At 49.2% G+C, this 13252-nt stretch overlaps 2 protein-coding genes across 2 annotated transcripts; both read right to left on the bottom strand.

Moving 5' to 3' along the window:
- Window positions 1–28: 28 nt before the first annotated feature.
- Window positions 29–3399, bottom strand: LOC107321535 (E3 ubiquitin-protein ligase TRIM39-like; the record flags this gene model as incomplete). Its single annotated transcript, XM_032448010.1, has 4 exons — window positions 29–991; window positions 2095–2207; window positions 2429–2451; window positions 3298–3399. Coding segments are annotated over 4 exons (759 nt in total), but the record flags the coding sequence as incomplete, so codon positions are not given.
- A 1762-nt stretch (window positions 3400–5161) lies between these two features.
- LOC107321537 (zinc finger protein RFP-like) lies at window positions 5162–12204 on the bottom strand. The gene is made up of 7 exons (XM_015878536.2): window positions 11781–12204; window positions 10459–10551; window positions 8752–8982; window positions 7953–7975; window positions 7641–7756; window positions 6629–6658; window positions 5162–6072 (listed from the first exon to the last, which is right to left on the bottom strand). Exons 1-7 carry the CDS (start codon window positions 12177–12179, stop codon window positions 5477–5479), a joined length of 1488 nt encoding a protein of 495 aa, XP_015734022.1. The 5' UTR covers window positions 12180–12204; the 3' UTR covers window positions 5162–5476.
- Window positions 12205–13252: the final 1048 nt, after the last annotated feature.

Genomic DNA, 13252 nt, shown 5'->3' with positions numbered 1-13252 from the left:
GAAACAGAAGAGAGAAAGACACAGAGGGGACAATTAAGTGTTTTATTACTAATTATTGTACACTCTGAGGTTTCAAATAACAACCCTATAAGAAGAGTGGACTGCTTGGTTTGAAGGTGACCATCTCAGATGGGGACAACTGTACCTGATCAAGCAAACCCTGGGGAAATTTGCCTTTCTGCCCCAATTTTGGGTGGAATTTTCCCTTCTGACCACCATTTTCTACATTCTAGTCACCCAACGCAACACTTTCCCCCCCCTTTTTTTTTGCCCTGTTTTTCTCTTGCTCGGTACTTCTTAACAATATCACCTCAGTCAATATTGTATCAATATGATTCCGTGTCAATAGATCAATGGGGATGAAGGGCACATAAAAACCCAAGCCCTCAATTCATCTTTTCCCTATGGAATGGATGGGGAGGTGGCTGCCTTCTGAGGCTGTAGGATGTGGGGTGACCCTTATCAGTGTCTTAAGGACACAGCCTCAGCTTGGACCTGACCCCCACCACCCACAGCCAAGGACGGACCCTCTCCCCACCAAAGGACACATGGGAGAAAACAAAGATGAGCCCCCCTTCATCGGCATCAAAAAACGCCACCGTCCCTCCAATGTAGTCCAAATGGATGCTGACCCTCCTGGGCACCCAACGCAAAGCTAACAAGGTCACCTTGTGGGTAGTGAGAGCCCGGACCTGTCCACCCCATTTCTCCACCCCCCAAATCCCCCCTTTGGGACAGAGGTTGAGTTGACCCTTTCGAGGGATGGATTCTCTGGCCACACCGATGGCCCAGTCCCCTTCATCCCCCACTTCTACCTCCCAGCAATGGCGGCCAGCGGAGAAGCTTTGCTGGCCCAAAACAAAAGGCCAGTAGGCAAATCTTTCAGGGTTATCAGGAAGGTCTCGTTGTCCTTCCCCACGTTTCACACTCTTTAGGTCTTCGGAGAGGATGAGGTCGGGGTGAGCGGTGTCGGGGTCCAGGGTGATGATGGCTGTGGGGTGGAGGATAAGGGGTTGTAAGAGGAGGGAAGATGTTTTGGGGTCCTCAGTGCTGAAGCCATGAGGATGTGGAGAGGTTGGACTTCCAGCACTAAATGAGTTGGATGTGCTTTAGGTGGCCACAATGGAGTAGGGTTGTAGGATGAGACCATCCCTTCCAACCTCAAACATCCTGTGGGGCCATGGGTTGGAATCAGGGGAGAAAATACCTAAGAAGAAGGGTAGAAAATACCTAAGAAGAAAGTAAGAAGGTGAAGGGTGGATCCCCCTCTCATGTGCCAGTGCTAAAAGTGTTTTGAGCCCCCAGAATGCCCAGAAATAAAGGTATTTCTGCAGCCCTTCTGCTCCATTTGCCAAAAGAAATGGTGAATGGAGGGAAAAGAAATGGAAGGAAAGAGATCCATGGGATCCATGGGATTACCTAGCGAAGCCTGCAGTGCTTTATCTCCTAGACCAAACCAGACCAGTTCAGCCCAACCCCATGCTTTAAAAAATAAAGAGAGAGCTGAAATCTGAAGGCTGGGATAATGAATGAAGTCAACCCTCTCACCATATTTGCTTATGGGAAATGGTTCTTTATCAAGGCGAGGAATCTGCCCTGGGGGCCATCAACCCAAATTACAGCCAGACTAGGCCTGAAGGGTGAAGAAAACTTGTTTGGTTGCCCTGATTTTGTGTTATTCCTCCCTCAGCATCTATTTTTGTCCTTTTGGGTACAGCCTTTGGGTCCAGGCGCGCCTCCATCTAACAGGTAATGCAGCTTTGGGTTCTCATGCTCAGCAAATAGAACTCTTAGGAAAGGAGAAGCTGGAGGGGAAGCAGAGACAGAGAGCAGCCCATCCTTCACCCACGAGCTCAGGAATCACATCAAAATGTGTAATTAAGAGCTTGGCAAATGAGGTATTGAGTCCTTTGGGTCTCAGCTATTCATTTCTCCTGATGGGAGTAACCCGTTGATCCACCATCTCTCTGCATTATTCTATTGCTAATGAGGATCTGGACCATCTCTCTGCTAAAGAGGGTCTGGAACAAGAGATGAGCTGCTGGTTTTCACCAAAATATCAGCATTTCCCACCCAAAAAACCCTTCTGAGTACCTTGAAGCTTCTTCAAGGTTTCCTTCATGCCGTTCCTCCATGAGAAATGGCAGACTCTCTCTTCTGGCCCTGGAGAAGCTCCTGTTGGCAGCTGGAAGGTCACTTTTCCACACCTGGGAGGGAGAAATAAATGCATCTTTCAGGGTGTTTGATGCATGGCATCACTTCAGGGCATCCAGTGTTAAGAGAAAGGAGGGGATGGCGACACTTGTCCCCTTGCATCCCCAAAATACCCTTCAGATCTTGCAGCTCCCCTGGAGCAGAAGAGCATTCATTGATGAGCTTTCTCCTCCATGGTCATTGATGCAAAGCTGACAGAAGAGAGGCCACGTACCTGGTGATGGGGCTTTTCACATCCTGGGGATGGAAGAGAGGAAGAGGAGAGGAAACTCAGGTCAGTGCATGGACCCGTTTTGTCTTTAAACCATAAAAAGTTGTACTGTTTGAATAGGGATGGAGCTTTTGGGTCATCCAACATGTGGCCCATTTTGTCTTTAAATGATAAAGGATTGTCTTTAAATGATAGCAATAAAGAATTGTTTGACCAGAAATAGAGCTCTTGGGTCTCCCAACATGTGGTTCATTTTGTCTTTAAATGATAAAGAATTGTTTAAATAAGGATGGAACTCTTGGGTCTCCCAACATATGGTCCATTTTGCCTTTAAATAATAAAGAATTGTTTGACCAGAGATGGACCTCTTGGGTCTCCCATCATGTGGCTCATTTTGTCTTTAAATGATAAAGGATTATCTTTAAATGATAGCAATAAAGAACTGTTTGACCAGAGATGGACATCTTGGGTCTCCCTCCATGAAGAAGGTGAACCAACTCAAGAACATCCATGCAAGGCAATGAATCCTGTAGATCTATCCCATTTTAATCTCCCAACCCAGCCATAGATTTCCCCTTTTAAACCAGAACCCCACGAGGACCTTCTGCAGAAAGGTGATATTATATATTATAATATTTATATAATAATATGTAGAATTAATATTACAATATTGGGAGTACTGAGATGAGGAGAAGACGATGGGGGAAAGAGGAGGCTGCAAACCTCCATCTCCTCATTGTGGTGGGGGTTTCAGGCTGATGGAATGGTGTAAAATAAGAGGAAAACACCTGAATTAAGCCACCATCCAATTGGTCAGGGTGGGGAGGACATCCCTAAAGGATTTTTCCCCTTAAAAAGAAGAATTCACTCACCGAATGCTGACTCTTCTCTCCCTGTGCTTTCGTTTCCGCCTCCGAGAGTTTGATGGTGTTTTTCTGCCTCTTCTCAATCTCATTTTTCAGGTCTTCCAGCTGTCAGAGCAAGAAGAGTTTAATGTTTTGCTGCCTGGAATCTGAACTCTCTCTGTTGGGGTTCAGCTTTCTTTTCTGATGCAAGAAGTGGATATAAAGAGCAGCGGGACTGGAAATATGGGGACCTCATGGGTGGGCATCACCCATTGGAGGAGCTCAATGGTGAATTGGAATCCTTATTAAATTTCATTGGAGGAGGGGAAGAAATCAGACTCAGAAAGTCGTTAAATAGAATGGCATTAATTTGGGGCAGAAAGATGAGGGTCCTAAAAGCACAAGAGGCAAAAAGGATGGAGAGGAATGACCCTAATGACGACACGTTGCCACCCAACAGCTGACACCTACCAGATCCTCCAGGTTTGGGCACTCCAGGGCGCTCTTCTTCCTCACAGACCTTCTCTCTCCTCCTTCAGAAAACCTAATATCCCTCTGAATTTCATCCCCCGTGTAACCCACAGAACCTGTTGCTTTCAACCCTTTGATGGGGTTGGGGTTTTCCCTTCCTGTTCCTTCCCAGTCTGGGGTTAGAGCTGTGGGATGGATGCGTTGAGCCTTCAAGGTCTGCTCTTAGTGGCTGGGAGCTTTGGGTTTGTCCTTTGGCTTTCTCCCAGTTTCTTGTCCTGGGGTGATGCTGAGAGATGTCACCTTGCAGCGCTGTCACCTTCCTTTTAGGATAAAAGCTGCTGGGTTGTGGGGTTTTAGGGGGTGTAGATAGGGAAACCATAAAGGTAATAGGGAAGGGGATGTGGAGGAGCACAAGCTGAGGGTCTTTGGGATTTGACCTCTCTCTCTCAATAACTATAACTCATAGAACTCACAGTCCTGGCTCTGAGCCCTTGAGGAAACCTTCCCAACCATCTCTACCCCACTGTCCTTGTGTTGAGCCCCATGGCCAAGCAGACTTGCCTCTAAAATAAATCCATTCATTATGTGTATGCTTAATTATTGCATGGCAACCATTGAGACCCAACTGAAGGAGATAACTCCCATTCTCTTGGGTAAGTTTGAAGGGGTTGAACTCCACTCCCAGCAAAGCCTTCCCATGGGGAAGAGCCAGAAGGATGGCGCTTGGGGAGCTGAAGAACTGGAAGCCAACACCCTACAACAGCTCCTATGGGGCACAGAGCCTTTCATCCCCAAATAAGGAGCCCGTAGTTGGGTAAATGAATAAAATCGTTGGGCAAATGAGTCACATCGTTGGGTAAATGAGTCAAATCATGGGGCAAATGAGTCACATCGTTGGGCAAATGAGTTTCATCCTGTCCTGAAAAGCACTGATTGCAGAGCTTGATAAACCAGCTGGGCTGGAAACCATCTGCATTGCAGATTTATGGTGCAAAAAAAGGACCTTGGAAGAGAATCAGAGCTTCTTTAACCAAATTCCCCCATTAAATGGGACCAACCAGCAGAGACGGATGGGAATGAGAAAAGATACCGACACATCAAAGAGCAACATTGAAGTTTCAGCTGCAGATTTGACCTTTGGGAGGTGGTGAGGTGGGGTTTGGTCATGGGGTACCCACTCATATCGCATCTGTTGTTCTGTCGCCTGCTCCCTCCCACTCGCTTTTAGTTCCTCTTCTTGGTTCTACAATCACTGACCCGTCTTTATTTTGGTGCCTCTTCTTCCTCTTTCGGGCTTTCTCAGAAGGGAAAACGGGTTTTTGAGGGAATCCATTCAGTCGAGTTCTCACCCCAAGAAACTCTTCTTCTTCTTCACTTTGTTGACCCAAAGCAAACCCAGGGCCCATAGAGAGGCAGAAAATGGAGCACACACAACACGTTTAATTTAAATTAACTATCAGAAACAAAAGCAGAGACCATCTCCCCACACTAGGAGCTTCTATTTGCAACCAAAGGCTGAAGAACACCCCATATCTGCCCCATTATTGATGCCAGATAGATGTATAAACCTCCTTCCAACTCTTCAGTGCACGATGGTGGCTTCCTCATCCTGTAGAGGGATCATCCCAGTGCTCCCCAATGGGAACAGACACAGAGCAGAGGGTCCCATTGGCATGATGCTCCAAGCAACCACATCACACATCCCATCAGATGCCCCCATTAACTAAAGGACATCTCAAGGGCAGATCTTGAGGGGAGATCTGAACCCAACCCAATCCAGATGGGACATCAGCTGCCCACTCGCGGTCTGCTCCTCTAAGGGGGAATTTGGGGTGATTTCTTGCAAGCGAGCCCCCATCCCTATCTTGAACCAAGGCAGGACCCTCTCCCCATTAAATGAAGCTCTGGTGTAGACCAAAATGGGGGTGTCATCATCTGAGCTGAAAAACGCCACCCGACCCCCTTCGTAGTCCAGAGAGACCCGAATCCTCCTTGGAAGTGCATTCAGACGTAGATTAGCACGGGGGGACGTAAGGGAGTGATAGGCCTCCAGAGCCCACACACCTTCTTTGGGGCTAAAGCTCATGGGTCCCTTCCTCTTTATGGAAGCTCGGGCCGCCCCTAAAGCCCATACACCCCCCTGACCCACATCGACCTCCCAGAAATGCCTCCCTGAGGTGAAACCTTGGCAACCCAACACACAGGTCTCAAAGCTGAACCTCTCTGGGTTATCAGGGAGGTCTTGTGGTATCAGTTGGCCCCGGACTTGTTTTCGGTCTTCGGAGAGATAAAGGTTGGGGTGAGCGGTGGTGGGGTCCATGGTGACATTGGCTGTAGGACATAAGGGGGAATGAAGATAGGATTTAGGCTTGGGAAGAGATGGAGAGGTTCCTTCCTTCCATCCTTTCTCTGGGTGCTTTTGGACATGGGTTGGTGTTGGGTTGATGGTTGGGTTGGGTGATCTTTGGTGTCTGTTCCAACCTTTGGGATTCTATGGGGTGTGTGGGGCTGCCATCCAACCTTTGGGATTCTATGGGGTGTGTGGGGCTGCCATCCAACCTTTGTGGTTCTATGGGGTGTGTGGGGCTGCCATCTAACCTTTGTGGTTCTATGGGGTGTGTGGGGCTGCCATCCAACCTGGGTGTCCCCCAAAGGAGATATAGGAGAATGGGGGAGAAGACATATTTTAGGGCAGCATTAAGGAGCAAAGACATGGGAAGGGGACAGCTCAATATTCATGGTTGGGAAGCACAAATGCTATTAGGTTTTGCTTTATAGGACCACCAGCACCAGGATTTGGACCCCATTTCCACCCTTCTCTATGGGATTGCATTGTTTTGACCCATCTACACACCCTTCCACCCCCAGGCTGCCATTACTGCCATACCTGGCTCTTGCAGTTGGAACATCAGGCTGTCTGAAAGGAAGAACAAATTCACAACGTCACCTTCATGCATCAGGCCAAGGGGCTGCAGCTCAGCTTTGTCCTTATGGGAGATGGGGGAAGGGAAACCATAAGGGTCTGGGGGCTTTGCAGTGCAAAGAGTTTAATGCAAGAGCCCCATGACCCTCTTAAACATGGAGACCCCAATGCAAGAGCCCCAAGACCCACTTAATCATGGAGACCCCAACACAAGAGCCCCAAGACCCTCTTAAACATGGAGACCCCAACACAAGAGCCCCATGACCCTCTTAAACCTGAAGGAGAACCCAACACAAGAGACCTATGACCCTATTAAACATGGAGGAGACCCCAACACAAGAGCCCCATGACCCTCTTAAACATGGAGACCCCAACACAAGAGCCCCATGACCCTCTTAAACCTGAAGAAGACTCCAACACAAGAGCCCCATGACCCTCATAAACATGGAGACCCCAAAACAAGAGCCCCATGACCTTCCTAAACCTGAAGGAGACCCCAACACAAGAGCCCCATGATCCTCTTAATCATGGAGACCCCAACTCAAGAGCCCCAAGACCCTCTTAAACATGGAGACCCCAACACAAGAACCCCAAGACCCTCCTAAACATGGAGACCCCAACACAAGAACCCCAAGACCCTATTAAAAATGGACGAGACCCCAACGCAAGAGCCCCACGACCCTCTTAAACATAGAGGAGACCTCAACACAAAGGAGACCCCAACTCAAGAGCCCCATGACCCTCTTAAACATGGAGACCTCAACACAAGAGCCCCAAGACCCACTTAATCATGGAGACCCCAACACAAGAGCCCCATGACCCTCATAAACATGGAGACCCCAATGCAAGAGCCCCATGACCCTCTTAAACATGGAGACCCCAACGCAAGAGCCCCAAGACCCACTTAATCATGGAGACCCCAACACAAGAGCCCCATGACCCTCTTAAACATGGAGACCCCAACCCAACTCGATACCTTGGCATTGCCTCAGGGTCCGTCTCACCGCGACGTTCTTCTGAAGGAAATCCTCCAATCTTCTTTCCAGAATAGGGGAAATCTCTGCTGGGGGGTTGAACTTCATCATCTCACAGCTGCGAAGGAAGGATGGGGATGGGGGGAACGTTGTGTCATGTTGGGTTGGTTGTTCATTATATTCTCAATGGGAGAAGCTTTAAGATGAGGATATTTGCCTGGGGACAACATCCCTTTCCCCCATAGGATCCCTCTGTAATCCTCCCCCAGGAGCCATAAAAACAACAGGGTGGGACTAGGAAGGGGCCACGTTACCTATTCAAGAGCCTCCTGATGTCCTAAAGGTGGGAGGAGAGAGGAGAGATGGGTCAGAAGACGAGCACCAAAAGCTGCCCCTTCATAATGCAATGAGCAGCAAAGACCACCCGACCCATAGTGTGACCCCCCCCCTAAGCAGCAACCCTATATCCCCCTATATCCCCCCCACAACCCCCTGTAACCCCTCTATATCCCCCTATATCCCCCCATAACCCCATAACCCCCCATATCTCCCCATATCAACCCATATGTTCCCTATATACCCTCATATCCCCCTATATCACCCCATATCTCCCTATATCCCACCATATCCTGCCATATCCCCCCATATCCACCCCACATCCCCCCATATCTCCCCATATGTCCCCTATATACCCTCATATCCCCCTATATCCCCCGCATATCCCCCTATATCCCTCCATATTCCTGCCATATCCCCCCATATCGTCCCTATATCCCCCACATGCATCCCCCCCTATATCTCCCCATATCCCCCATATCACCACATCCCCCATATCCCCCATATCCCCCTATATCCACATAACCCCATAATCTCCCCATATGCTCCCCCATTATCCCCCCATATCTCCCCATATATCCCCATATGTCCTATACTACCCCCCATGCCCCCCTATATCCCATAGCCCCCATATCTCCCCATATGTCCCCTATATCCCCTCATATCCCTCTATAATCCCCCCATAATCCCCCTATATCCCCCCATATAGGCTGAATTTGGGTTTTTAGGCTCTGCTCCATCCCCCCATTCCCCAGCCAACCCATTGGGTTCTCTCACCAGTAGGAATTTACTATCGGGCTGTTGGAATTTGCCCTCCATCTCCCATATCAGGGTGTCCAGGTGGGATATCTCCTCCAACACCTTCGTCACCGCGTCCTCCTGCACTTTGGTGACGGTTCGATCCAGGTCCGATAACTGGAGCAGGAGGAAACGTTCTTTTTCCTTTAGGAATTGACGCAATTGATCGAATTCGCACACGATCCGCTTCCCTTCCTTCTTGGTTTGATCCTATTGGGATGAGAGGGAAAGTCAGTGGGGTGGAATAGGGGCAGGAGGATCCTATGGGGGATCGGGATGGGGTGGTATGGGGGATAGGTAAGGAAAAGCAATGGGGATTTAATACTAAACCCAATGGGAATTGAGCACCAGACCCAATGGGAATTGGACACCAAACCCAATGGGGATTTAGCATTGGGGTCAATGGGATCTTAACACCAAAACCCAATGGGAATCAAACCCCAAACCCAATGGGAATTTACCATTAGGGTCAATGGGTTCTGAGCCCCAAAAGCAATGGGGATTGAACCCCAAACCAAATGGGAATTTACTATTGGGGTGAATGGGAATTTACCACCAAAACCAATGGGAATTTACCATTAGGGTCAATGGGATCTGAACCCTAAACCCAATTGGGATTTAACATTAGGGTCAATGGGATCTGAACCCCAAACCCAGTGGGAATTTAACACTGGGATCAATGGGATCTGAACACCAAACCCAATGGGAATTTACCTTTAGGGTCAATGGGAACTGAACCCCAAAACCAATGGGATCTGAACACTAAACCCAATGGGAATTGAGCACTAAAACCAATGGGAATTTATCACTGGGATCAATAGGAATTGAACCCCAAACCCAATGGGAATCTACCACTGTGGTCAATGGGATCTGAACACCAAACCCAATGGGAATTTACCATTAGGGTCAATGGGATCTGAACCCTAAACCCAATGGGGATTTACCATTGGGGTCAATGGGATCTTAACACCAAAACCCAATGGGAATTTACCACCAAACCCAATGGGACTTTACTATTAGGGTCAATGGGAATTTAATACTAAAACCTATGGGAATTTAACACTGGGGTCAATGGGAACTTAACCCCAAAACCAATGGGATCTGAACACCAAACCCAGTGGGAATTTACCATTAGGGTCAATAGGAACTGAACCCCAAATCGAATGGGACCTTAACACCAAACCCAATGGGAACTTACCATTGGGGTAAATGGGAACTGAACCCCAAACCCAATGGGACTTTACCACCAGGTCAGTGGGATCTGAACCCCAAAACCAATGGGAACTTAACACTAAACCCAATGGGAATTTACCACCAAACCCAATGGGAATTTACCATTGGGGTCAATGGGATCTGAACACCAAACCCAATGGGAATTTACCATTAGGGTCAATGGGACCTTACCCAAATAGGTTTATTTACAGCACTTTAGGAGTCTCTCCACCCTTATCTCATTAACACAGTCCTTACTTTACAACCCCAGCTGATAACCACAAGTCTGGCTCCGTTCCCGGCCCAGATATGAGCCAAAAACACAAGATCTGGCCCCAAAATAACAGCGTAACAAACAGGGTAGGATGGAAGCGGGGTGTTATGTGTTGTTATGTGTTGTTATGTGTTGTTATGTGTTGTTATGTGTTGTTATGTGTTGTTATGTGTTGTTATGTGTTGTTATACATTACCCACCAAATACAGCCCTGTCCTCCCCCCAGTTTTCCTGCTCTCCAGGTATTTCTCCCTCTCTTCCTTTGAAGCTCGGAGTCGGGCCTGGATTTCTTCCTGTGCCAAAAGAAGGGAGGAAAAACCCGTTTTCCCACTTAAAATCCCTCCTTATGGATGGGAGGGCTTTGTATGAGGGAGGATATGGGAAGTAGGGGGTTATTGGGAGGATATGGGGGTATGGGGGGATATAAGGGGGATGTGGGGTGGATATGGAGGGGGATATACGGGGAAGTGGGGTGATATGGGGAGATATGGGGGGATATGGGGGAAAATAGGGGGGTTGTGGGGGGATATGGGGGTATATGGGGAGGATATGGGGAGATATGGGGGTTATGGGGAGGATATGGGGAGATATGGGGGTTATGGGGGGGTTATGGAGGGATATAGGGGGATATGGGGGGGTTATGGAGGTATATAGGGGGATATGGGGGGGTTGTGGGGGGGATATGGGGTAATATGGGGAAGGATATGGGGTATATGGGGGAGGATATGGGAGTTATGGGGGATATGGGGAGGAGTATATGGGGAATGGGGGGATTATAGGGGGGTTAGGAGGTATATAGGGGAATATTGGGGGATTAGGGGGCTGTGGGGGAAATGGGGGGATATGGGAGGATAATGGGAGATTATGGGGGATATGGGAGGATATGGAGAGATAGGGGGGGATTTGGGGGATACAGGGGGCTATGGGGTGGTATAGTTGGGGATGTGTGGGTGGATTGGGGAGATAAGGGGATATAGGGGGAAATAGGGATAGGAATGGGGTATATGGGATTGATGGGAGATATGGGGGTGAATATGGGGTTGATGGGACATAGGGGGTTGTGGGGAATATGGGTGAGGGATATGGGGGTTATGGGGAGATATAGGGATATATGGGGGTTATAGGATTTAGGGGTTTATGGGGAATATAGGGGATGGTGGGGTGGATATGGGGGGAATGGTTTTGGGGGATATAGGGGTGTGTGAGGAGGATATGGAGGATATGGGGATATTGGGGTGTATGGGGGTATAGGGGGTTATGGGGTATATAGGGTTATGGGGGGATATAGGGGGGCTATGGGGATATAAGGGATATGGGGATGGGGGATATGGGGGGATATAGGGGGTTATGGGGGGATATAGGGGGATATGGGGAGGATATGGGGATATGGGGAGATATGGTGGTACATAGGGTACATACGGGGGGATGTGGGATGATATGGGGAGATATGGGGTGGATATGGGTTGATATGGGAGGATATAGGGGACATATGGGGATGATACACACAGCTTTATCCCCATACCTTGTACTCCCGCGCCGCCTGTTGCGCCGGCAGCACCGTGTGACCCCCATGATCCCTGAACCCATCGCATTGAGCACACACGGGCTCTCCATCCTCCTTACAAAACAGCCTCGAACCCTCCGGGTGCTGGTTGCACCACGCGTTGCATTGAGCGCGGAGCTGCCTCGCGATGCTGGCGATGTTGGCGAGTTCAATACTCGGACGAAAACTCGGTTGCGATGTGATTTTCCTGCATTGAGGACATGGGAAATGAGAGTCCAGCCCGGCCCAACAGCGCGTGATGCAGCCGCGGCAGAAGTTGTGTCCGCATGGGATGGAAACGGGGTCGTGGAAGTAACACAGGCAGATGGAGCACGAGGATTCGATGTGCAGGGTGTGCAACGGGGACGGAGCCGACATTGGGGTCTGGTTCGGTTCTGAGTGGGGCTGGGTTCTGGTTGGGTTCTGATATGGGGTTCCTGTTGGGTTCTGAGTGGTGTTCAATGGGTTCTGCTATGGGGTTCTTGTTCGGTTCTGTTGGGTTCTGGTATGAGGTTCTGGTTCGGTTCTGATATGGGGCTCCTCCTGGGTTCTGACATGGGGTTCTGGTTGGGTTCTTGTTGGGTTCTGATATGGGGTTCCTATTGGGTTCTGCTATGGGGTTCCTGTTGGGTTTTGATATGGGGTTCCTGTTGGGTTCTGAGTGGTGCTGGGTTCTGATATGGGGCTCCAGTTGGGTTCTGAGTGGCCATGGGGTTCTGGTTCAGTTCTGATATGGGGTTCTGGTTCAGTTCTGATCCATAGAGGGAGTTAATGGGACCCTTAGTCCTCCTTATCTCCTTGCTGATAAGAATCTGGCCCCAAAGGCTGAGCCTTGAGCTGATATGGAGCTCCAGTTGGGTTCTGCTGGGTTCTGATATGAGGTTCTTGTTTATGGGGTTCCAGTTGGGCTCTGAGTGGTGTTGGGTTCTTATATGGGGTTCCGGTTGGGTTCTGAGTGGCTATAGGGTTTCTATTGGGTTCTGATATGGGGTTCTGGTTGGGTTCTGAGTGGGGTTGGGTTCTGATATGGGGCTCCTGTTGGGTTCTGAGTGGGGTTGGGTTCTGTTTTGGTTCTGATATGGGATTCCAATTGGGTTCTGATCCACAGAGGAAGTTAAGGGAACCCTTAGTCCTCCTTATCTCCTTGCTGATAAGAATCCGGCCCCAAAGGCTGAGCCTTGAGCTGATATGGGGTTCCGGTTGGGTTCTCAGAGGCCATGGGGTTCCTATTGTGTTCTGAAATGAGGTTCTTGTTGAGTTCTGAGTGGCCATGGGGTTCTGATATGGGGTTCCTGTTGGGTTCTGTTGGGTTCTGATATGGGGTTCCTATTGGGTTCTGAGTGGCCATTGGGTTCTGGTTCGGTTCTGCTATGGGGTTCTTGTTGGGTTCCTATTGGGTTCTGCTATGGGGTTCTTGTTGGGTTCTGATATGGGGTTCCTGTTGGGTTCTG

This window comes from Coturnix japonica, chromosome 16, assembly GCF_001577835.2.
Source record: "Coturnix japonica isolate 7356 chromosome 16, Coturnix japonica 2.1, whole genome shotgun sequence".
NCBI lineage: Eukaryota > Metazoa > Chordata > Aves > Galliformes > Phasianidae > Coturnix > Coturnix japonica.
The sequence above is the reverse complement of the archived record's forward strand: the minus strand, read 5'-3'. Positions and strand labels throughout refer to the sequence as shown.